General features: G+C 39.5%; 1 protein-coding gene across 1 annotated transcript; it reads right to left on the bottom strand.

The window, feature by feature from the left end:
* Positions 1-5,366: 5,366 nt before the first annotated feature.
* Positions 5,367-25,350, bottom strand: rubcnl (rubicon like autophagy enhancer). Its single transcript, XM_085435421.1, has 17 exons — positions 25,289-25,350; positions 17,371-17,473; positions 16,711-17,020; positions 11,727-12,001; positions 10,888-10,985; positions 9,968-10,355; positions 9,390-9,435; positions 9,189-9,294; positions 8,860-8,996; positions 8,681-8,745; positions 8,232-8,271; positions 8,024-8,101; positions 7,724-7,844; positions 7,409-7,470; positions 6,927-7,080; positions 6,410-6,500; positions 5,367-6,229 (listed from the first exon to the last, which is right to left on the bottom strand). The coding sequence occupies exons 2-17, from the start codon at positions 17,471-17,473 to the stop codon at positions 6,117-6,119; spliced, it is 2,187 nt and encodes a 728-aa protein (XP_085291547.1). The 5' UTR covers positions 25,289-25,350; the 3' UTR covers positions 5,367-6,116.
* Between the last annotated feature and the right edge of the window lie 931 nt (positions 25,351-26,281).

Here is a 26,281-nt window from a genome sequence, read left to right as displayed (position 1 = left end):
CAATAACTAACTTTTTTTCTAACTTTAGAGATGTTGCGCAAATGGAAGAAAGCAGTCTTACATATTTGTTTAATATGTGCATTGAAGGACATGTCCTGGTCAAAAATGACTCCAAGGTTCCTCACAGTGTTACTGGAGGCCAAGGTAATGCCATCCAGAGTAAGAATCTGGTTAGATACCATATTTCTAAGATTTTCAGGGCCGAGTACAATAACCTCAGTTTGATCTGAATTAAGAAGCAGAAAGTTAGCGGCCATCCAGGTCTTTATGTCTTTAAGACATTCCTGCAGTTTAACTAATTGGTGTGTGTTATCTGGCTTCATGGACAGATAGAGCTGGGTGTCATCTGCATAGCAGTGAAATGTATACTATGTCTTCTAATGATGCTGCCTAAGGGAAGCATGTATAATGTAAAAAGAATTGGTCCTAGCACTGAACCCTGTGGAACTCCATAATTGAGACTCCATCACTATTTTCTCCTCCACACACCTTTTCTGCTTTTACCTCATTTTGTTTTCATCGTTTTTCCTATTTTCTTACTTTTTTTTTTTTTTTGCTTGAATTACTTACACTCTTAGTGTTTCCTAATATGCTGCTCAAATGTGAGACTAATTATTACCACATAATTTGATAAATATCAAAGGCAGATTTTAGATCACCGTGTAGCACTCCTTTTTGGTAAGCTGAGTTCAATTCACTGGCCAGGCCCAGGCCTGATTAATGCCAGAATGGCTGAATCAAGAAATCACCTAAATAGAAACTGCCTGACAAAGTGAGCGGCATCTATGGGAGAGTTCCAAAGTGAAAACCACCCTCGCTGATCAAAAAGAACACAAAGTCTTAGCTGGCATTTACAAAAAAACACAAGACTATTGGGAAAATATTCTTTGAACTGATGAGGAAATTTTTTTTTGGAAAGTTTGAATCCCATTACACGTGATGTAAAATTAACACAGGCATTTTATAAAAAAACAAAAACAACAACTTCCTATTAGTAGTTAAACATGGTGGTGGTAGTGTAGTGCTTTGCTGCTTTGCTGCCTTAGGACCTAGACAACTTATCTGAATTGATGGAACCATGAATTCTGCTACCAGACAATCATGAATGAGAATATCCAGCCATGAGTTTGTGCCCTGATGTTCAAACACACTTGGGTTAACAAGCGGGATAATAATTCAAAACAGACAAGCAAGCCCACCTCTGAGTGGCAAAAAAAAGGAAAAAAGTTTTGGGCTGGTTTCAATCCCAATTCCAGATTAAAACATATTAAACATATTAAAATAAAAGAATGGCTAATTGAGGGAGAATTAACATGGACACCCAATCTAGGGCCTCCCTCCTTCTCCTTCCAGGACGGCCGCACAGATATCGCCGAGATGTGTGGCCTTGGGTCCTCAGTACTATTGTGGGCTGCGGATGGACCAGTTTTCCTAGACTTACACTTTACACTCTCTCTATTTCTCTCTCTGACACTCACACAAACACCCACCCACACACACACACACACACACACACACAGCAAAAACGTTCTTCACTATCTATCTATCTATCTATCTATCTATCTATCTATCTATCTATCTATCTATCTATCTATCTATCTATCTATCTATCTATCTATCTGTCTGTCTGTCTGTCTGTCTGTCTGTCTGTCTGTGTGGTCTCTGGACTCTTGATGAATATGGGCCTAATTTCTGTTTTCGCTGTAATTCTGTGTTTGTGTCCCAGGAACATCCTCTCTACGTACACCTAAGCCTTTGGGTGTTCATAGCTCTTCAGCAGTTGGCCTCTGTGCATGACTGATGTCTCAGTGCAATTTTTACTCTTTTTCATTAAAATAGATTTAAGTTTTTATTTGTTAATCCAAATAATCCATAATAAAGTTGAAGTTGTGGGCTTTATAAATCAAAACAATGACTTAAAGAACACAAGTGCATTGCACAGAGCCTAAGGGAACTGCAGAGCAACATTATAACTCTCTGAGGAGCTGTGCTGTGACAATCTGATCCTTCTCTATTATAAAAATATTACAGAAATATCTAATGACTGGAAGTGATGACAGAAAACTTTCCCAGCTAAGAAACTTCTCAACTGAGATTGCATCACATGTTGATTTGTGAGACTGCATCATGTGTTTATCCTGAAGCTTGTTTTTTTCACACCTCTGATTGCAGCGACACCTCAGAGGCGAGATAGCATTATCTGATACTCACCCATGCGGGTGTGAAGCATGTCTTGAGGGTTTCATTGCACGGCCATTAGGAGCAGCTAATGGGCTATGAAACATTCTTCATGGAGCCACAGGTTAAGTCTTATGGGAACTTGTGAGTGTTTGTGTTTCAGGTCTGCTAATGGCCATAGAACACAGGCAAGTGTCACAGGTACTGAAGTAAAAGTTAACACTCATCTATTAGTTTTTATTTAGCTGGGCTCATTAAGACTGCACAAACAAGTCCACACAGAATTCACTTTAACTCCTCTTTTGTCTCAAGTTTTTTGTTTTTCTTCTAAAAGTTTGTACCAAAGACCCAACACAGTCAGTGTGTCTTAGACTAGAGTTTCCCCCATATGTGACCTGTTATTACTCTTTATTCAGCAACTGCTTGTATTTTTCATGCATTCTTGTGACTTCATAAATATTTTTCTGTGGCCCTGCAAAGAAACTGAATAACAGACTCCAGTGTCAATCTGTCGAGGCAAGCAGCACTTGTCTAGTGAAGTCTAAAAATAGACATCAATTAAAAAGTAACAAAGGGCAACCAATCTCTGTCCTTTCATCACAAACAGTGTTCATATCAGACCATATGGCCTGTTTGAGTCCACCCTTTAAAATAAGATAAGATAAGATAAGATAAGATAAGATAAGATAAGATAAGATAAGATAAGATAAGATAAGATAGAACTTTATTAATCCCTCGGGTGGGTTCCTCTGGGAAATTCGACTTCCAAAAAGCACAGCAACGACCGAAGTTACAGTTACAGAATTGTTATATATATATATATATATATATACACACACACACACACACACACACACACACATATATAAATACAGAGACAAATATAAATAAAATATACAAAGGGGATAAATAGAATAAATAGGAATAAAAAATAAAAATACAAGTGAAATACTGCCATCTTGTGTCTGGAAGCGGGGTTAAGTCTGCTTTACTAATATTCTATCAGAATCTCCGTGAGGCCTGTGCTTTCAGGGTATGTCTGTGTCCCATTAGCCAAGATTTGAGCTAGTCAAGCCAGGCTGTTTCTGGTTGTTTGTGCATGTACAATATGAATAAACCTCCGGTCTTGCACAGGAAACTGACAAGCTGCTACTGGCTGATAGCAAGTAAACAAGCTTCTGTGATTCATTGTGGTAATAGATCAGTTTCCTCTTACTGACCAACATGTGTGATATTAAGTGAGGCTGTTAGAGTATAGTGTGAACACATTTTTATATGAACTTCTTTGCAATGTTAGCAAGGACACAGTTGATGATGAAGAGATGTTCCATGTCCAGTTTGATACAACAGACAAGTTTAATTAAAGCTAAACAGGTGTCAGGGTTTCTGGGTCGTTGACCCAGTATTTTCAGTTCACATTCACTGTTTATCTACTGCCTGTTCCACTTCCTGTTTTATTGTGTTAGCCTTGGTCTGTGTGCATTATGTTCAGTCCTCTTCCCATTTATCATTAGTTCATTATGTTCAGCTGTTCACTCACCTGTCTCCAATCGTTGTCATTGTTAGTCATGTATATAAGCCCTCTCTTCCCTTCAGCCCTTGTCGTGTCATGGATGTTGTTCCTGTCGCGTGTTAAGTTCAGTCAGCCAGTTAGTCTACCAGTCCATTAAGTTCAGCCAGCCATCCTGTCATCTTTTGTCTCCGTTTCCAATAAACCTCATTCTGCACCAAGAGTCCTGTGTGTGGGTCAGCTGATCCTCGCCTCTGCACACGACCCCTGACAACAGGTTCAGACTCCACCAGCACTTTAATTTCTCTGAGAGATTTGTTGGTTCACCAAATGTACAGATTAACCACCTTTAAAATTTTAGTCCTCCTGTATTCGCAATTAACCATGTCAAACAATGTTCAAGCCTTTTAGTCATATATTTTGATTTTTTTTTTCTTACAATCAACATTTAGGCCTGTGTTTCTGAGCTTGAAGGATATTATTTAGAGTTATGTGTTCTTGAGCCACTTAACACTGATGGCAAACATTTTTTTTTTTTGCATAAAAGCAGCTTTTTATTCATTGAAGTGCAATTTGCCAATAATACACATGCAGTGAGGTTTGTGCATACTGTTTTATTGTTTCATTTTTCTTTACCATGTCTCTGCTTGCCTTTCTGTAAACGACCACACACCACTGGCAGAATACTAGCCAAAATAAAATCATAATTATAGGGGAGGGTATAAGAAAAGCCAAGGCACTGAAGTGAAAGAGAAACACGATGCAATAAAAACTGGTGGAAATGATTCATAACATTTTTAATACCAAATGCTTACACCGTATTCTTTTTGCAAATATTGCCATGTAAAAAACTAAATTCAATCTCACTGTATACAGGAAGTACATGTTAATACACATTGACTTACATTATATTACCCCCAAGATTCATTGCTGCACCATAAACCTGCCATTTTATTCAAAACTCCAGGATCAATCTGTTATTTTACACAATAGTGGAGAAACTAGGTTTGGCCCTTAAAATGTGACGCCCTACTATTCTGACCAACACGGATTTCAACACAGTTTAACAAAGAAAATATAGATGTTGACAACTATTAAAAACTGGGGGGAAGCACTAGAATGGCTTCTGCATAATTCAAGTTTTCAGTTAACCTTATCTGGTGATATGTCTTAATAGTAGGTGCATGCAAAGTGCTAATTCGGCAGAATAATTAGTATCATATCTGACCGTGATTTCTCATGGTCAGAAATGACAGACAGAATTCTTGGGAACAGATCTCTGGAAGTAAAGGAAGTGTACTACTTGCAAAGGGATAAATAATAATTGCAAGCACACTTTGCAGGCCAGAGTTCCAAGATTTAGCAAACAGGATGGGTACAAAAGTATTAGGAGGACGTATTAGGATGATACAAAAGCAGTCTAAATCTGGGCCACCTGGTCCAAGAGGTGGTGATAGTTGACAGTGCAATTACTCCACTAAATTATAATTTCCTGTTCTGACACATCATATTTGGGCTCCACGGCTTTTCAAATGAAAACATTTTGCTCTACTACAAATTTCTGACGGCTAGCGGTACTAGCTATGTTTCATTTTATATGATAAGCCTATAATATATAGCCACTGTTGGGTTGAACAAGGAAATGGCAAAGTTCTCAATAACTTTTCACGAGTTGTGGAAATTATTTTTATTTTCATTATATGAAAGGACAGTATCACAATTGTAATGTGCACACTGCATCCTGGACAGAAACAGTTGCATTTGAAACATCTGCTGCTGCTAAAAGGACATTGACTTTCTGCAGGCATGCTGTAGACTTTGTGTTCATATATAAATTATGAAAGAAAATTAATGTGCCCTCTTTGGGGATTCGTGTCAGTGTTTGTGGGACTGTAGCTTCAGGTTTGTATTGTTGACTGGAATCTACATGAAAAAATGCATCTCAGGCCATGTTATGGAATAACGCAAAAGAGGTTAAATAGTTAGTGTACCTAGTGGCTTTCTTCAGCAAGAGATTAAGTAAGTAATGTGTAATATATTATTTCTGTTGAGCAACAATCCTGACATGAAATATCGCACATGGAAACATCGCAAGCAGCTATTGAATGGATATGCTGTCCATCAGCATTACACTGAAAAGTACATATAACCTGCCAAAAATGGGAAAAACAGTTTTGCATAATTTAAGTGCTTTATCTTGTTTTTTGAGGTACAATCACTCTCGTGCCGATCAAATTTCCATAGGAAATATTAAGTCATGTAAAGGAATATGCATGTTTAACAGTGTGGTTTAAGTAGTAAGAGATAAGCAGGATGAGAGAGCAGAAACTTACTGACATATTAAAAGTGTTTTTATGTGAAGTTACAGAAAAGAAAATGCAGCTAAAAAGTGTTAAATGAACCACTGCAACACAGAACTGCTGCAGCTTCAGGTGTCACTCTTCATGGATTCATTCCGACGGTCTTTCCGAGACTGGATCCGTGCACATTTTGGACACTTTTTCACCACAAAACACTTTTTGTGAAAGCAGGCTTTGCACTCTGTGAAAGACAGAAGATATTCATAGGTTTTATGTATCCTGCATATAAACCCAGTGGCAGCATATTACTTGTTATATTTGTGGGGGGGTTGTCAGAAGAATATTATGAAGTTGTACTAAGTCAATCCTGGTTTTAGTCTATAGAGGAACACAGACTGCATCTCGCTTTGTCTATGCTCACCTGGACAGCGTTTACATATGTCTGTCTGAAAAGGAAAGATGATGTCTTTCTCTCTGCAAAACTCACAGATAAAACCTCGGGCAAGACACAGCTGTGTGAAAGAAGTGAGAGAAGAAAGTCAAAATGATTTAATTTCATACAAACATTCACACGTTTTCCTCCTCTAAACATGTGTTGTATTCCTGGCTGTATTTAACTGAAATATTGTCTGAAATGTTGCGTACTTGTTTAAACGGGCACAAGGATAGGAGTCGTGAAAAGCTATTTCTTTAAGTCATCATTTACATATTAAGTCAGGTGAATGGGCCTGAGATCTACAATCCCTAACTTTAAAATACATTTAAAATTAGAAATGCTTTTAATTTAGGTAAGCGGCAATAATATTTAATTACCAAATGCATATCATCAGCACTGGAAAATAATAACACTGTCCTTAGGTAGAAATGTACTGTCTGTACTTTCTAGCTAATAAATAACATTAAAGAGGCCAGGAGCCATCTGGTTCAGAATGACTGACCTCACAGTTTTCCACATGAGTAATGGCAGACTGCAGCACTGCTTTGGCCTGTGGAACCAGCTGACCCTTCTTCACCTTCTGTAGGTCATCCATGGAGAAGAGGTTTGACTGCTCCCTCAGATGAGCAGGGAGATGCTCCAGCTCAGCCAGCACACTAGGACACAAACACAGGGCAGATTAAGTTACTAAGTAGTTACTAGACCGTGTGTGAACTAGTAAATCTTATACCTAGCATACAGTCACGGCCAAACTCTTTATTTATTTACCATTAAAAGGTTTTTGAAACTTAATAAATCCTTGTAATAGTTCTTTAATATGTGATAGAAACATAAAAAAATACTCAGCAAATTTAATGAAAAACACATTTTGATCCACTGCCAAACCTGTAAATGAAGTAATGTCTTTATTTTATAAAACAAGGACATGAGCTGTTTATACATACATACAATATATATCAACTTTGTATTATCTCCAAATGTTACCTTTGTGATAATCTGCAGGCTTTTAGCAGCTTCTTGATTCCCAGCAGCTGATCCTGCACCTCCTGATGGGAGGATAGAGGGACATGTTAAAAAGGAATACAAAACTAAATGAAAACAACCTAATAGTTTGTCATTGAATTTCAGTATCGGCTTTGAAATCTAATTCCACAGACTACTTACTAAATACAGTAAAAGAATAAATAAAATGCCAGGATTCTTCCGATGGCTATCGATATGTTTTTAAATGTGAATGATTGCTTTCAGGCATCTATGATCACGGTAAGCACAACAGTAATAATTTAGTCATTAACTCACCCTAAACCTGTCCAGTTCTTTCACTTTACTGTACAGATTTTTACCAACACAGGTCAGGTCAAACAGAGGCTGCTGCCACACTGAATCCAGCAGCTGTTTGGAGAAATCACTCACAGGGTACCTGAAATATCAGGATTATTGTGAGTTATGATGATGTTACAGGGTTTAGAAGTGCACTGCAAGTTATTTAGAAGTAATTTACATTTACAAGACATTTAATCATTTCAGTTTTCTATATGAATTAACTATACATTTAACATATGTTAACAGTTACTATAATATGTTGTCTGATTTGATCACCTGCCAAAATCCCAGCAGGACAGTACTCGACCCGGAATCACAGCCTCTGAGCCGCTGTGACAGCAGTCACAGAAATATCTGCAAAAATGAATAACAACAGATCAATGATTCATTTGTAATAACTTCATTATTTAAATATAGATGGTTTAATATCTGATTGCAGGAAAACTTAGCTCATATTTGGGTAATAACATGTTATTTTCCATACCTGCCGAGGTATTCACAGTACCGCAGTTTCTTGATGTACCCTGGTGGGAGACAGAGAGTCTTATATTTGGTTTTGCTGCTTGTTACATTGTGAAGACATGGCTGAGGCCTGTGTTTGGTATTTACTGGTACTCAACCTTGATTACTATAGACAACAATGATTTCAGTGAGGAACAGTTTTTTACATTTATTTATTCCTTTTTAAGAAATGACAAAGTTACATTTCACAGAATGACTTTGAGTTTTAGACAAAAATGCTGAATACAGTTGTATTAGTGAAGTGCATGACTTATAAATCTCTCTGCTTTTTCGGTAATGGAAGCATTTTCTGACTATAGTTTATTCTCCTGTGGAGGGATTAAAAATGGTTTTATGAATGCGAATGTAATGTTCAGATAAAAACTAAAACAAAAATCCTCTGCAATTCATATTATGTAATGCAGTACTCACTGGGCTCCACCTCGGTCCCACAACCTGCACACAGGAAGTGTTGCGAAGCCACTACCTCGCTTCGTCTGAACAAAGAAAAGAAACCCACACACATTCAGCTCTAAATACACAATCATTTATAGCATCAGAAATAAACCATTTTTCCGCTGCGCTGTTGTGTCATCACATATAAATGAGACCTGTGCGTTGGCTGGACCGTGAAGATGATCTGGAAACGTGGTGGTGCCCAGCTCAGGGATCCTCTCATCCTGGTACGCTGTCGGATCTCTTCTGTCAGGCTATCGCTGCTCACCGCCACATTTTCTGTACCCGGCAGCTGGTATGAACAGGAAGAACAGAGGATACTTGTGGTCATTTCTGGAGTCCAGTCCCAGCAACGTGTAATAAATATGCGGGAAAGTTTTCTTTGTCATCAGCCACCAATATCTTATTATATATTTATCTTGCATTAAAATACCAAGTTGAGAAAGTGTTATAGTCATAGTTGATTTGTGGTTGCTGTTCTCACCTCCTGAAGCGAGCTGCGAAGGCTTTGCCGGCCACGCTGAAGCTCAGTAGAAGGGAGCCAACTTTTTTTGAAATCCAACACCAGCTGCTGGGCTAGCTGCTCGGCACTGCACCATGGACATCATAGATTTAGTCAGATTTAAAAGAACAAGCGCTTACATTATTAAAATGCATGTTTACTGAAAGGAATAGGTTTTCTTACTTTTTTAGAGACTCTCTCTGAGTTAGTGTATGATCAACTCCACAGTCTGAAACAGAAACACATAATATGATGATTATGTTTATTCTCGTTTAATCCAATATTAAGAAAATAATTTCTATATTTAGTTGATATAATAATGTATATGTGTTGATAAATGTCATAGAAAAAAAACAACGTTTAAAACAATCAGTTCCTGATATAAAGTCAGTGAACACTAGGGGGGAAACAAATACTGTAGGCTTCAAATTTCCAAGCGCAGATAAAATCTAGATACGTTCACAGTAAGAAAGCACTTTCTGCTGATCAAAGCATGTTTATATGAGTTCTTTGTTGCTTTTGACTCAGATGGAAGATTGGTGGAAAGGAACAATCAACCTGTTGATACCATCTTCACAGCATTTAGGCTGTAAGAAATTAGTCATCCTGTAGCTTTTTAGTCTGGCTTTTTGTCTAAAAACATTATCCGGACAAAGTTGGGACAAAGGAAGATGTAGGACGACCCATTCCTGGTCAAAACAATATGTTTGATGAGGAACTATTTAAGGAATGTGTGTTTCATTAAAAATAGAATTTCTTACCTTCGAATCCGCTGTCAGTGGAGAGCACAGACAGAGTTTTCATTTGATGTTTAGGCTCATCCTTCCCTGCTTCCTCCTCCGCTTTGTCCTGTGTTTGCTGCTCTACACATGGGTGTGTTTCTCTGTGTGACATCTTCATGTCTTCATCAAGATGTCTTCGCTTGTATCTCTCTCGTCTAGGATCAACTCTGCTGTACTTTACTTTATGCCTGTGTAATCTAAATGTCTGCTTCTGTGGCGAACTCTCCTGTGCAGAGCTTTTATGTCTTTCCTTGCACATCAGGCAGTTTGTGTCCATCGTGGAACGCCACTGATCTAAGCTAAGAGTCCATTTTGCATTTTCGAGCATCTCCAGCACCATGTCCACCACAATAAAATGAGCGTTTTCCTGCACACAGACAGACACTGGTGAGACGCTGCTGAGAGCATTTGGCACCTGTCTGCTGGCACAAATCTGGCTGTGATTTCACATTTCTATATTTAATGCCAAACACTATAGTAACCCGATTAAAGGCATAAAATGAAGTAATTCATAAGTAATTCAATAAGGTAAAAAAAAAAAAAAGTTCAGTGTCTTAGATTTACATTTACATGGTCTAATAGTAACAGATGGATAAAGATATGTGTTTATTAATGGCATGCTAAGGAGGATTGTTGATATATAAATGATAAGTTAAGCACTTGCTAATACCTTACTGATGTTTAATAGTGGGACATTATTCTACCACCTTTAATTTCATATATCTGTAGCTTATAATTTGCAGTTGTATGACTCAGCCAATAATTTTTAAAATAAGCAGCTTGTTTTACAATAGAAAAATAAAGGGGTGTGTCATTAGCGTTTTTATATTTACTTTTATTAATTTCATTGCAAAATAAATAAAACTGTGAATGACTGTTGGGGGGAAAATGTAATGTACCTTTTCCAGTTCACAACTGGTCTTGTAGATCTCTGCAGGGGATGCTGGGATATCACTGCTGCTTCTTTCTTTGCTTTGTTGTGTTGAGGTAGCGCATCCTGATGAAACACACACACACACATAAATAAACTGACTGGGTTTCTAGCCTTTTTAACATTTATATGTTTTCAGTGTTGCTAACGTCAGGTTCATATTTGCATTCAGTGCACTCAGTGTATCACTGTTACTGTCTGCTCAGTTCTATATGTTTATTCTTGGGCTTTATTGAGAGTATAAACGTGGGTATTCATAAAACACTAAAAAGTTTTCTCAAGATTATGCCAAAGGAAAAGGTGGCAATATAAATGTGTACAAAGGCCTACAGTCAAAGCCTGGAGTAGCTTTACATGTTTCACAGTTCAAAATAATCCCTATTTATCGTATACGTTTTCCCTGAATCCCTGAGTTTACACTCATGCCTTGAATCCAGCTTCTTTCTGATGTCCTTCTCCTCACAGAACTTTCTCTTATTCTTTTTTTTTACTTTTACACCTTACAAGTACAGTGTGACGTCTGGGTTTTTATGAGTTGTTGCAGTCAACTTTTATGTCTCTTAACTTCATCACGCTGAGATTCAGAAGTGTTTGTGGTACATTTGAAAGACGCCATCCTAAATAATCTTTTCCCTTATTAAAGAAAATCTGCAGCTCAAAACCGGGAATGAAATCATAGAGTTAGTGTGTTTTTGGACATGGTTAGTCTCCTTATAGGCACAATAAAACTGCCAGCCACCCTTTACTACTTGACACAGCTGAAAAATACAAAACAAAAATCAGTAAACCCCAGTAATGCTATTTTACCTGGTGTGTTGTTGGGAATGCAACTACTCTGGGTCCGCCTTTTATGCTCCTCAGCTAATCCCTGCTGACCACTGTAGGGAAGGTGGAGGCTGGGAGTCAGAAGCCGTTTCAGATTTGATGAGATAGAGGTAGAGCTTTGCTTTTTAGCCATCTCCACTGCGAATGACAACTGATAGGAGCTCGGTTTGGATTCCAGATCCTCCCCACTGCTGGATGTCGACCACTCCTGGGGACCCAGAGACGGTGAACCAAAGACAGGAGATGGTGGGTCCGAGCTAAAAGCAGAAACATTTCACTTTAGATGGAGAGGTTTCAAAACAATGCAAGTGAAGATCATCCAAGAAATAAACACCAAATTAAATGTTAACCATTAAAAAGCACATATTGTGCATCACCTGACAAGCAGCTGAGTGGCATCAAATGTTTACTCATCACTTTAACAAGTAATTAGTTGTTAGTAGTTAGTGTGAGCAGTGAAAATAGTATGTTCACTGTATTTTCAACAGAAACATGAGGAATATCCTGTTTCTTCTTTTTACTTTGAGGCATAAAACCATAGCTGCAGAAATAAGATAAAGGTCTCTTTATTTACTCATTTCAGTTCCTGTTTGCTCATAGGCTCTTGGCAACCACACAACTTTCATGACATTTACCATAAAGTATCTCAAATGTCAAACACTGTGAGTCCTAAGCAGTAAACACTGGCTCCTGCTGCAATTATTCACAAGAAGTAAAGCTTGTTGTTTACATATACAGCATACTGTGTAGTGTTAACATGAGCTTATTAGTTTTATTGTGTTACTTTACCTCCAGCAGCCAGTTATCCCACAGTAACTGAAGTCTCTAAAGCCTTAGCGCCATCAAGTGGTGCTAGATTAACACTGTGGTAAGCAGACTGTGCTATATTCCTATTCACTATTAGGTATGAGGTGACCACAAAGCAACAACCTAAATGTGGGGCAAAGAGTGTGTGTCTGTGAGACAATGTGGGACAGCTGGTGAAATGCTAAGAGAGGGCCTGCACTTTTCATGTGTGTAATTTAAAAAAATAAACACACAAACTAAAGGACAAAAATACTCATTCATATGAAGGAAATTTTCCCAGCCTGCTCACTGAGGAATGCAAGGTTGTGTTTTTCATGAGGCTTCTTTCGCTTGTCTGTTCCCTTTTTCTATCCCGATAACTAGGAACTGTTGTGCGTACTGAGCAGTCTGGTGACTTTTGGTTTCAGCAGGACGGCATTCACACAGCACCGTGTCTTATTTAGAGCAATACATATTTTGTAAAATTGGCGTGTGCTGTGTTTAGTTCGCGTTACAGCTGGAACTCAGTGAAGCTGCATTTCCTTTTCTCTGAGTTCGACTCCACTAAAAAAGGCAAAGTTGTGACTTTAAGGTTATTTGTTTCTTTTCCCCATTTATTAGCTTAGTGTAGACAGTAAGTGAATCTGCATATTACCTAGATACATATACGGTGAATAATGTCTCCATAGGTCAAAAAACACTTTTTCTTTTACAAAAATGTACTTTTGGTGTAGTTATTAACAGATTCACCTGACATGGAAAAGCTTTGAGACCAGGAGGAAGCAAAAACAAAGATTCAAGGGAGCCCAACTTTGTGTCTTCCTACTGCTTATCACAAATCAAAGGATTACATCAGGAAGGGCCAAATCAAACATGCAGATCCATCCACTGTGGACACCCTGTGGGAAATAAGGGTGCAGCCATATAAACTGAAAACTTAACTCTAACTCTCCTTTAATTAATTTTATAGTTATCAGATCTATACATGACTAATGATACCTTTTTGTGAAGCATCTTGCAAAACTAACTGAAGTGTCCTAATTTTTTGCTAAAGGATGCATAAAAGTATGCAATATAGACAGTTTAGTGAAGTGTAGAAGAGGCAGAACAGGTTAGTTAGCTGTACCGCTGTGGAGGTTCCAGTGATGCACTATGTTGGACTGGTGCAGGACAGGCTGTGGTGCACATGTTAGGTATTATTTTAATAATTTCTACCTTTGCTACTAGCTTCATATTGTGTAGGACTGGGATGGACCATTAAATTTCCCAAGGGTGGGACTGTTGTGTTGAACTGCATCAAAAAGCTGAACTTCGGCTCAATATTAATATTATCTCTATAAATGGCCACTGTCTGTTAAGAGTAGATGTTACAATTTGTCAATGCAAATGTGAAATAAGCACATGCCAACATTGTATCACTATAATCAACATTCCCACAAACAATTGTGGACAAAGTGTGTTTTGTAAAATTTCCAGATTTTCTGTTTATAGTTTAATTACATCATTTGCAGTTTTGAAAATGCAAAGGAAAGTCACATCAACAGCAAATGCAAGATTTGCTTTCCATTGTGCATATGAGAGCTCTGGAATGTCCTTGTCACAAAATTTCTGCTCTGTTTTTAGCACTTTGCCTACGCTGAGCCACCTCCCCCATGTGTGGGAACCTATGTCACCATGTTCAGTCTGATGTGCCTACAAAAGTGCAACAAACTGTCGGTGATTCAATGCTCCTGCCCTGATGAAATTGACTATTTTAGTTACAGCATCAGAAACCTGATTCATTTTTAGCACTGACTTACACTGCACGTCCTGCTGTATGATACAGTTCAAAAATACCAGTTCCTGTTTTTGGTTAATTTCATTTTGCATCTGCTTCAAAAGCAGATTTGAACAGCCATAGTTTGTAACATCAGCCTGTTTGTCCCATTGCAGAGCTTGCCTCTCCAATCATGCCTTTCACTCAACACATTCCTGATAGCTCCGCTGTCCACTTTTCAACTGAAAATCCAGATTTCCTGCAAAGGTGTTGAAAGACTCTTGATCTTGCTTGGAGAGTGGCATATTCTTAATTGCTCCTTTCCTCTCAGGTGCAAAAGAATTCACCAAACATTCACTGATAAACTCCCCATCAGAGTATGAATTACAGTTTTAGCGATTTTGTTGGAAGTAAAAATAAAAAACTGGATGATTAAAGATTGTTAAAGAAAAAAAGAGAAGGGCTTGTTGCTTGTGTAGCTTTGCTAGCAAAGGTTCAGATGTCGAGTTCTTGTATTTCTCAATCCTTAAACATAGTAATCTGCTCCAAAAACCACACACATGGCTTTACCTGTGACTACAGTAAATAAATACTTAGAAGACTGTGTGTTAAAAACTCTGCATCAGGGGGTCTCAAACTTAAATGAGCTGTAGGCCACTGCTGCTACTGTCATTTCATGTGAGGGCCACTGTAGTGTTCAAAAAACAAACAAATAAGAAAACACCCACAAATATTTCTGAAAATCTAGTGTTTTGTTCGTTTTTTTAATAATTTCAAATATTGTATCACAAGACAAAACTACAAACAGGAAGACTTTTTTTGTGACTCTTAAATAACTGAAGCCTTTTATTGAACTACCAAAGAAACAAATCGGTAAACTGTTTCTGACCAGACACGTGGCAGCACTTCAGCTATGATAAGAATGCAGACATAAGTGTACACATGAGTTTTTGACTGCTAGTGAAAACTGTCTTCTTCACAAATAACTCTCACTAAACTCAATCCCTCAACATGTTTTTACTCTCTGTTCATATTGCCTTCATATTAAATAGCTTTTTGCTTTTTAAAGGACTTATTTTAACATTGCAGTCAACAACAAACAAATCTTCCCTAAAAAAAAAGGTAACTTCAAGAGCCAAATTGTATTATATTTCTTCACGTCAATATACAGGCCTCAAGTAGGTGTGACGTGGGCCACAAGTGGCCTCTAGGCCGCAAGTTTCAGACCCCTGCTCTATATTCTGCATCAGTCTTTCTGACATATTTCAGGGCCAGCAAATTCGAAGTGGCATTTACTTGCAGACATAAATGCATGTTTTGTTTTGTTTTGTTTTTTCATATCATCTTCACAGCAAAAGAAACTAAGTTCTATTGTGATTTCCCACAAAATGTAAGGACTGTTTGCTGGCTGAAATGGGACAAACTGGGTGTATATCTATCTATATTATGCTTAAATCCCAATTTCCAATTGGCCTCACACTGGCAGGGGCAACCAAATGGGCCAGGTGGAGCCCGGGGCCATACCATACTCTGGGCTGATCTAGAGGTCTGGAAATCAGCCTTTTAGCTCTCTGCTTATGTCTTATTTAAACTGAGTTAGCCCAAAGAACAGAAAATATCAGAATAACAGCACAGCACCACTACACCCAATTATAGGGTTCCCCCACCAGCCGAATCCCATTTTAACTCCTGGTCCTAAGTATCTGAATAATACAAGTGTTAACATGTTTTATGCCACCTACAGTTTACCTGTGCGTACTGAACTGTCGCAGTAAAATCATGTAGCATGCAGCTTTGTTCAAGTGGACAAAGTTGTTGCTTTGTGTGGATTCCAAACAGCTAATGATAAAAGTCATTCATGAACTGTAGCACTCAAGAGAAAAGACTGAATGACTCATGCACAACTCTTACTTCAAGTTTGATACGATAGTTACTGGTTTGCCCATCATCACAGCTTACAGCTTATTTTAGAAAAGCATCACCTAAAAAAGCACCTTTAGAAACGTAATATAATCGTTTAGGCTTTGTCTTTTTTAACCCATGAAACCCTTCCCTGGTTTCTTCACCCCCAATGAATAACAACAAGACTTTAGAAAAGTATCTATCTTGCAGTGTTGCCCTTTAAAAGTTAGAGTCACTCAGAATGTGGGAGACAGTTTCAATATGTTTGAGGAGGCATTGTGTTTTTTTAAAAGCACACTGCACTCTGATCGCTCTACACACTGCTCAGCCACAACAGATGCTTTAGCTGATAGGTGTATCTCACCGCACTTTCTTATTATTTCTTATATAATTAGTCGTATATTCCATCTATGACACATGTAGATCTGTGTTTCTTGGTCATTTTTTATTTGTTATGCAATCATTTGTAATAATGATATTGCTGAAATGTTTTGTAATGCTTTGAACATATATAGTGGTTACCTGGGACTAGATGTATCATTTACTCCTCCGTGCCAGGAGATGGGCCTGCTGCGTCTGGAAATGACCGGACTGCTCCGGGGAAGGTGGAATTTTTTATCCTCTGGATCCAAAAGAGAAAGTTCCTCTTTGCTCTGGATGTCAGTATCTGTCAATACTATGTTGCCTTTCTTACACTCATCACTCAAACCCTCACTGCTGTGGCTGAGTCTGTCTGACTTGGAGTCAAGGAAAGATTTAAAATTGAGGCAATTGACTTTTGTCTGCTGGTGGTGATGGGAAGATGATGAATTTGCTTCTGCTCTGTCAGTTTCTGGTGGTGACAGAAGGAGAAGTGGGTTAGAATCCATAGCAGCTGACTGTTGTGTTTGGTAGCAAAGCAAAACAAGGGAGACAGCAAAGAAAAAGTTAGGCCTGATCAATATGTATTCCAAAGGCATTCTTCGTTTTAATTGCACGTAGATTTTTGGAGCTGGAACCAGAAACAGAGACTGTTCTGGAAAAGATATGTCCAGATAATTTCAAGCTAAAAGCCTAGAAGTTTTAAACTAAAGCTTTGCGATAAATGTTTCAGTAACTCTCTGGTGTTTCCTGTGTGGTGGCGGTCATACGTCTTTCAAGATGCCTAGAACAGAAGGTTTACAAATATGTGCTGGATCTTACCTGTAGATGCCATTGCAGGGCTTTTTGACTCCACTATGTCCACATACCAGCTAACATACTTGGAACTATACAGAGAGGAGGACATGGTGCTGTGGCTTCCCATCTGTGCAGAAAAAGAGAGGCATTGTTTCTCAATTACTTTGAAGCAAACTTCCTGCTGCTTTCAGAGCAGAGGCAACACAAGTACCAGTTGTGTTATTGACTAATGGTTGTACAAGATCAGAAAGTATTAAATGTTCTGTAATATTGTGTAAGTTATTAAGCTGCTGAAAATGTTGGGAAGGTTTATTAGTTCTGCCACAATTTGGAACTGATGAGAATAAAAATAAATAAATAAATATACATATTCATTAGGCAAGGATATGCAAGATTGTAACCTAAATCTTTATCATAATGCAAATTTTAAAGTGTGAAGGTATCTCAGGGGAGAGTTAAAGATTTTTCAAATTTAAAACAATTACAAATACACTGTCATCCGAACTCCCAGTGTGGAGCAATGCATGCATTTCCCAGGAAATGTGGCATCATAGACTTTTTACTTGTGCAAGTCACAACTGCACAGAGTGTGTAGCTGAATTATTTCATTAGCTCAAAGTAGAGCAACTGTTTGTCTGTGCCATCAACTTCTCTGGATGTTCTCAATTCTTTCAACTGGCAAGTTATAAATATTACTACATCCACAGATGCTGATAACTGTTTGCAAAGGGGAGGTTGGCAAGATGGCGTCGTAGCGCGAACACCCGTCTCGCTGTGCTCCGGTGAGGTCCCCCGATTATCCGTCTAAAATACGTGTTCACCTGGTGAAACGTTACAAATGTGCGTGGGAGTAACTCTATAATGAGTCTGGACGACTATTTTTCTAAAATGCCTAACGTCAGGTCTAAGAAAAAGACAGCTCCGGTTGTGCAAGCTAGCGACATTGTGGGTCCTATGGCGGCTGAGCCTGAAGAAGCTAACGCCAGCGACACAGAAATCTCCGCTGACGCTGAGGAAACTGGGAGTGATATCGACCCGAATATCCTTGCGGCTCTGAGTAAGATAACTGACAGCATTACAACTTTATTGGATGTTAAAGTTGATACTGTGCTGGCCGCAATCCGTGAACAGACGTCTCGGATCCAGGCTCTGGCGACACGGGTGGGAGACGCCGAGATACGGATTTCAGGCGTGGAAGACACGGCAGGTGTATTGCAGGCGAAAGTGGCTCGACTCGAAAAACAAGTAACTGACATGGCAGACCACATGGACGATTTAGAGAACCGCAGCCGCAGATGTAACCTTCGCCTGGTCGGGCTTCCCGAGGGCACGGAGGGAAATGATGTTGTCGCCTTCATGGAGTCATGGCTCCCCTCCTATCTCGAGCTCACAACTAAAAATGGGAAGATCAAACTAGACCGCGCTCACCGCTCTCTAGCACCGAGGCCGGGCCCCAGCCAGCGCGCCAGACCCATCATTATGAAGCTTCACAACTTTGCTGATAAACAACGTGTGATGGCCGCAGCTCGGCACCTGGCTACGCAGCCGAACCAACCAACAAGTCGGATCAAAGTCTCCTTCTTTAATGATTATTCAGCGGCGGTAGTCAAGAAACGCAAGGCTTTCGACGAGGTGAAAAGCTGCCTGAGGAAGAAGAATGTGGATTATGCGCTTCTCTACCCCGCCACACTGAGGCTGTTTGCCAACGGCAAGGAGAAGAGATTTAACACACCGGAGGCAGCTGCGTCCTACGCGGACTCGCTGCCCTGAATCCCCGTAACCACCGGAGTACTCCTTTTCTTCACACTATGCCTTAATTAACCGGTGTGAGTACTTGCCGAATCTAGGCGTATATGACTCTTTTTTTTCGTCCTCGCTGCTTATAAGCGACCAGGTGAAATCTTCCACCCCATCGGGCACCGGACGGACTGTGTTTTCGTCTATGGGTAGGCGTGAGTTACGCGCGTGCAATGCCCTTCGGCTTTCCCGACGGGCAGGAGGAGATTGGTTTTTCCCTACATGTTTAGTAGGGCTGTTGCCAAATCACTGTTCTTTGAATGTTCCGTCACACAGCTCTTTCATGCCTTTTTTATTTTTATTTTATTTATTTATTTTTTCAACCAGGGTGTGGTGAACCCTTTGGCTCAATATGCTTTGTGTGATACATGAATAAGTCTAATAATGAGTAGGCTGCGAATATGCACCTGGAATGTACGAGGGGTTCACAGCCCTATTAAGAGGAGGAAGATATTTACTTGTCTAAGAAAGGACGGTGTAGATGTTGCTATGTTACAAGAGACACATCTTGATAATAATGAACACTTGAAGTTGCAACAAGGATTATATGGACAAGTGTTTTTTTCATCCTTCACTACAAGAAGTAGAGGAGTGGCAGTGTTGATTAGGAAAAATGTACCTTTTGTAGTAACTGATTGCGTTAAGGATCTGAAGGGCCGCTACGTGATAGTCAAAGGGATTTTGCAAGGCCAAAATATCTTATTACTGAATGTTTATTTTCCACCTGCCCACCCAACTACCTTTCTTACCAAAATGTTTCTGGAATTAGCCCCATTTCTTCCTAACTCTACCGTTATTATTGGTGGTGATTTCAACTTAATGTTAAATCCGCTTATGGACAGATTTCCACACAGCATTGCAACTCCTTCTCCTCAGGCCAAAGTGCTTCATGCTCTATGCGACGAATTTGGACTTGTGGATGCTTGGAGATATACTCACCCCTCCGATAAGCAATACACATTTTTTTCGGCTCCGCATAGGTCCCAAACTAGAATTGATTACTTTTTTCTCCCGAAAACTGACTTAGGTTCAGTAGTATCGTGCGACATAACAAGTATAATCATCTCAGATCACGCTAGGGTAATCATGGATCTCGATCTTAAAGCTGCGCTTCATAGGTCCCGCCACTGGAGGCTTAATACCATTATTCTTAAGGATGAGGAATTTACCTCTCACTTCTCTGCAGAATTTAAAGCGTTTTTGGATATCAACACCCCCTCAGCTACTACTGCCTCTGTTTTGTGGGAAACATGCAAAGCTTATGCGAGGGGCCTAATTATTTCGTATTCTGCGACAAAGAAGCGACAACGGATGGAGGAACAAAAATCTTTAGAGAGCGAATTGATGGATAAGGAGAAAACATATATTGCCTCCCCATCACCACCATTATGGCAAGAAATAACCGCACTCAGGTCAGCGCTGAATTGCCTTCTTACCAGAGATGCAGAGAAGAAACTTAAATACACCAGACAGAGGTTCTACGAGCATGGAGATAAGGCCGGTAAATGTCTGGCATACTATGTTAAGAAGCGCGCAGAATCGAATACCATTGCAGCGATATCTGATGAAGGTGGCCACAAGATATATGAAAACAAACTGATAAATGACTGTGTTAAGAAGTTCTACGAAGCCTTGTACTCTTCTCAACAAGTCCCGGAGGGGGTGCAGCTGATGCATAATTTCTTCACCCAATTCGACTTACCAAATTTGTCAGAGGAACAGAAGACTGCCCTTAACAGCCCTATAACTAAGACCGAAGTGTTTAAGGCTATTAAATCACTGCGAAGTGGAAAGTCGCCAGGGCCTGATGGCTTCTGTTGTGAATTTTATAAACAGTTTCGGGATATTATTGTGGAACCGCTTCTTGATATGTTCAACCACTCCTTCATTACGGGTGAATTCCCGCAGACACTGAAGGAAGCCAACATTTCCCTAATTCTAAAGAAAGGGAAGTGTCCTGATTTGTGCGGATCCTATAGACCTATAGCCCTCTTGAATGTAGATAGGAAACTGCTTTCTAAAATTCTGGCCACCCGCTTAGAAAATTTTTTACCTGTGCTGATAAGGGAGGACCAGACAGGCTTTATAAAGGGTCGAAACTCAGCCACCAATGTTAGACGCTTACTGAACGCTATTGTAGCTTTCAAGCAAAAATCTATTGACGGCCTGGTGCTTTCTCTCGATGCGGAGAAAGCATTTGACAGAATTGAGTGGTCTTATTTGTTGTATACTCTGGGCAAATTCGGCTTAGGGGAGAATTTTATAAAATGGGTCAAAGTTATCTACAATAATCCACAGGCAGCAGTCCTGACTAATGGACTTAGGTCTGATTACTTCAACACTCATAGGGGAGTTATGCAGGGCTGCCCCTTATCGCCCCTTCTATTCGCTCTGGCCATAGAGCCTCTTGCTGAGGCCATAAGGGCGACGCCCACAATACGTAGTTTAGAGATTGGACAGCTGTGTCATAAAATAACCTTATACGCGGACGACATCTTGATTCTTTTGACTAACCCTGTAACATCCGTACCCAGTCTCATTGAGGTGATTGACAGGTTTAGCCATTTCTCTGGCTATAGAATCAATTTGGCTAAGTCAGAGGCCATGCCTCTCGGTACTCTTTTCACAATGCCGGCTACTGTTCCTTCCTTTCCTTTTAAATGGTCTCCTAATGGATTTGTGTATTTGGGGATCTTTATTACCCCGTCTCTCGACCAATTGTACAAAGCCAACTTCACACCCTTATTTGGCAAACTCAAACAGGACCTAGAGCGGTGGGCGTCACTTCCTGTCTCCTGGCTAGGACGCATTGCCCTGATCAAAATGAATGTGCTGCCCAGGCTATTGTATCCTATCCAAATGATCCCCGTCTTGTTCTCTAAGAGAGTACTGAAGGACATAAATGGTTGGCTCACCTCTTTCATCTGGAACAAGCGCAGACCCAGACTCAAGATGGCAGTGTTGCATCTGCCAAGCTCCAGGGGCGGCTTGGATCTACCTAATATTAGATTGTATCAGCTTTCTGCCCATTTAAGATTTGTGAGCGACTGGGTTAGGGGTAAAACCTCAATCTGGTCGGATATTGAGACAGCTCTGTCACAATGCAAACTGAGCGATCTATTATTTTGTAATGATTTTAACGGAATTAAGGCCCTTTGTACAAATCCTGTAACAATCAACACCCTAAAAGCGTGGCGAATTGTCCGCCGTCTTGAGGGAAGATCGAGAATAACATCAACCTTTACCCCTATAATGAATAACCCTGCTTTCCCTCCGGGTTCTTTGGACCCCGGCTTTCAACGATGGTCTGATAAGAATATTAAGTCTCTTGGTGACCTTTTCTCGGGTGGTGAACTCATGTCGTTTGAACAGCTTACCAACAGTTACGGCTTGCCTAAACAGGATTTCTTTCGTTTTTTGCAAATACGACACTATATCACTCACAATACAACCCTTGCTGAGCACCCTGAAGTATCTGATGTTGAGAGGGTTTTGTTTGGGCAACAGCTGACGGTGTCTCTGAGTTCATTTTACCATGTGCTTAATGCTTTGACTACCACTGATGCGCAGGGGATTAGAGGTGTGTGGGAGAGGGAACTGTCGGTAACCATAGATGAAGATAAGTGGGATACCGTTTGGTCTCTCGCAAAAAGGATTTCAATTTGTACTCGGACAAGAGCAATCCAATTTAAGATTTTACACAGATTACACGTATCCCCTCACCGCAGACACTTCAGCCGCTCTCTTTCCCCTGTGTGTCTTAAGTGCAAAACTGATGTAGGGACTTTAACTCACTGTTTTTGGTCCTGTTATAAGCTTCAAGAATACTGGGCTGACATTACAGGTGAACTGGGGAAAATCTTCCACGTTGATATAGAGATGGACCCTTTGTCCCTGATTCTAGGTCTTCCAAGTGACCGCCTAAAAGCGGCGGCCAACAAAAGATTGTATAACACTCTAACATTTGCAGCCAGGAAAAATATCCTCTTACAATGGATCAACGATAGGACTCCCACTGTCTGTGGCTGGCGCAAAATAGTTTTTGAACTGATTCCTCTGGAATACCTCACACACGTTATACACCACAGTGTGGGTCAGTTCTATGGGATGTGGCACCCCTTTTTGGACTATATTGGACCGGACCTTTCCGCTATCTTATTCAAAGGACTACTACACACGTGATCACCACCCGGGCGCTGTAAGACTGACTCACCACCTCTTGTATGTTATATTTTGTATTTTGTATCTTGTATTATGCCTTATTTAAGAGCTGTTGTGTACGTTTTGTGTTTGTACTGTTTTGTTGTTCTGTGTCTACTGTCGAGACACTGTCGTGTTAAAGGAAAATCTGCAATAAAAACAATGATGAAAAAAAAAAACAGTTTGCAAAGGGGATTTAAGCATTTATGTAAAGAGTTAACAGAGTTAAGTGATGCATGTGTTTATATACACTATTCTTAATGACTTGTTTTGCTGCACAACTACTATAATGAAGAAGATCCTTGTAAAAAATAATATGTTTTTAAAAGTTCATACCAGCCTTATGAATTCAAATGGAGGAATTCAGTGTATTAAAAACATAAAACATCATACTAAAATAATGAGAATAGCAGAGTATTTATGTATAACCATCGTTCAGAGGTATTTGGGTGTTTTTATAATGATAGTTTCTAAAACTGAACCAGAACATGGGTGTCTTTTAGGTTACAGCAGATGGGGCTGAACATCAATCGTTCATTTCAGTTGCTTTCAAAGACCTCACAAACTCTCCTGGAAAACAGCTACTGTGGCCAATACTTCATAAAAGCTAATACATGCTAGCAAAGTCTTTAGTTCATCTAGAATTAGAACAGTCTCAGCCGAGAAACTCCAACAACCATGTGCAGAAAGATCTAAGATCTAAGCTTTCATGCTTTGTAAAATAACCCAGCCTGTGCAGTGTGGGTGTGACTCTGATAAAAAAAATGGGTGTTGGAGACATCACTCTGTGAGAATTAGCACTATCCTGTACGCAAGACAAAACATTAGAACTACGAAGCATATCAGTCTACATAAAGGTTATTGTAAAGACCTGACAGTGAAAGGTAACACTGAGAAACTTGTTAAATTAATGACGTTTAAAAAATTATTTTATTGTTTGAACTCAAATTTTTAAAAAAACTCGAACGCTTATAAAGCCAACTAAAACAAAATAAAAATACCCAGGACATGTCTTTAGTTTCAGCTGCTGTCAATACAACCAGATAACTACAACTTACAACTTAACTTTTTTTTTTACATGACTTACACGTAGTCAGTTCTGCCTAACATAATGCAGAGGTTAGTTGGTGATTTAAAAAGATAAGAACTTTCCTGACATCACTGTAGCTTATTGGTCCTGAGTTTAGGGCACCCTGATGGCCAACTTCTGCTTTTTTACTTTTTTTTTTACTTCTACCTGGGAATAAATGACAAGGCCTGCTAGAGGGGGATTTTAGGCTAAAACATGATCCATGACGATCAAATTGAGGTGTCACAAGTGGTTACTGGTTACATTGGTACTGAAGTGTTGTGAACCGAATGTCACCGTCTTTGAATCTGAATAAAGCTGGAATGTTTAATCAAAGATGAGAAATCAGCGTAAAACACAAAAGAACTAAATTAAATGAGAAAATGTAGCACTGAACAGCCTTCAACGTCATTAACAGACCTCACATCCAACTAAAACTACAGTTATTTTATAGTCCACCCTCTGTATCCTCATAACACACATATACAACAAAATGTATCCCCAAACAAATCTAAGAAGTGGATTTCAAAGATTTGAGATTTTAAAAAAAAGGAAGAAAACAGCCAAAGATATTTCAGTGCAAATACAAATGTATTACTCTCAAAGCGACACAGAAAGCAGTTTCTACATGAGCCCTGCTGATTAATCTCTCTTATATATCGCTCATATGTCTTCAAGGAGCTGCTTCGCTTTAATCAGCAAACAGAGCTTCCTGTATGAATGCAGAAGTAGATTCTAATTGTAAGTGATAATGTCTAAAATATTTCCCTTTTTTGTTTCAGTCAAAGTAAAAAGCAACACGTTGGAAGCAGAGAGAGGGGGGAAGGCAGACAGCAGAAGCAGCACTGACCAGAACACAAAGCTCAGGCTACTCACCAGTTAGTGACTCGAAGAGGAAACCTGTCAGTCTGGTGAAGGGAAGACTAATGCGAGTCTTCAAAAAGCTGCGGCAGCTGGAGAGAAAGGAAGAGGGCTGGTTGGTTTTCAGCACTTCCTGTATTTAAATCAGGTTTGTATTTTCTGTGTCTCAGCAGTCAGTGCTGGGCTTTTTTTCCACTAAGAACAGAGACACCAAGAAGCTCTCAGTACACCGCACAGCACCTTACCACAAAATTACCCTAAATATGTAATCTGCCACTTAAAAAAACACAGGCTTCTGACTTTTTCTCAACTATTTAATAACAGGGAGTTGATTCATTATGTATTAAGTCATGCTTTTATTTTAGGAGCGTTCATAATACATAACACATAACATATAATTAAAATATTTCTTGTTTCTTTCATTCTAAAGAATGAAGGAACATTTAATGAAATAGAATCAGATCGATTATAGGAGCAAAAGTGTTTCCTTAAACCCATTGCAGGTCTTAAATGTTGTGTTCAAAGGTTCCTCAATTTAAACACCGTCACAGACGCGAGTGCAAAGGTTTCGTTCAGCAGCATATCTTACGTGACATTTCTCAGTGCTCAGCAAAGGCTGGCATGTTAGCTGGCAGCTGGCAGAGGTGAAAGAGGAAGTTCTAGTACAGAGACAAGTATCAATGGCCGAGGGTGTTGTTGAGACGTGATCAGATTGAGACACTTACCTCCAGTCTTTACCTCCAGGTGGCAGCATTTCAGAGCCCAGACATAGCTCAACGTCAGTTGACATTCGGTTGATATTTCAGAACAATTGGTATTTCAGATATAAAGGATGCAACCAGGAATTGTCTGTCTGTCTGTGACAGACAAGCGAACCTGTCTGTGTTCACTTCATATACTGCATTTCCATGGAGGTTTGCATGTTTCAGTAAACTGCTGCAACATTTCCTATTTTCCTAGCAACATGAGAGATAGCATAGAACTTTTGCACAGTACTTTAGACACGGT

This window comes from Copadichromis virginalis, linkage group LG16, assembly GCF_057382275.1.
Source record: "Copadichromis virginalis isolate Kocher_CV1m ecotype Utaka linkage group LG16, C_Virginalis_male_GT1.1, whole genome shotgun sequence".
In the NCBI taxonomy this organism is placed as follows: domain Eukaryota; kingdom Metazoa; phylum Chordata; class Actinopteri; order Cichliformes; family Cichlidae; genus Copadichromis; species Copadichromis virginalis.
Note: the sequence above shows the minus strand (reverse complement) of the source record. Positions and strands in the feature narration are given on the sequence as shown.

Bases quoted from the DNA above. Each gene is read 5' to 3' on its own strand.
- rubcnl (XM_085435421.1), bottom strand. From the start codon at position 17,473: ATGGGAAGCCACAGCACCATGTCCTCCTCTCTGTATAGTTCCAAGTAT. The intron at 10,356-10,887 runs GTACATTACATT...GTCTGTGTGCAG, and splicing joins CCAGTTGTGAACTGGAAAAG to GAAAACGCTCATTTTATTGT. The intron at 7,081-7,408 runs GTAACATTTGGA...TTTGTGTCCTAG, and splicing joins GCCTGCAGATTATCACAAAG to TGTGCTGGCTGAGCTGGAGC.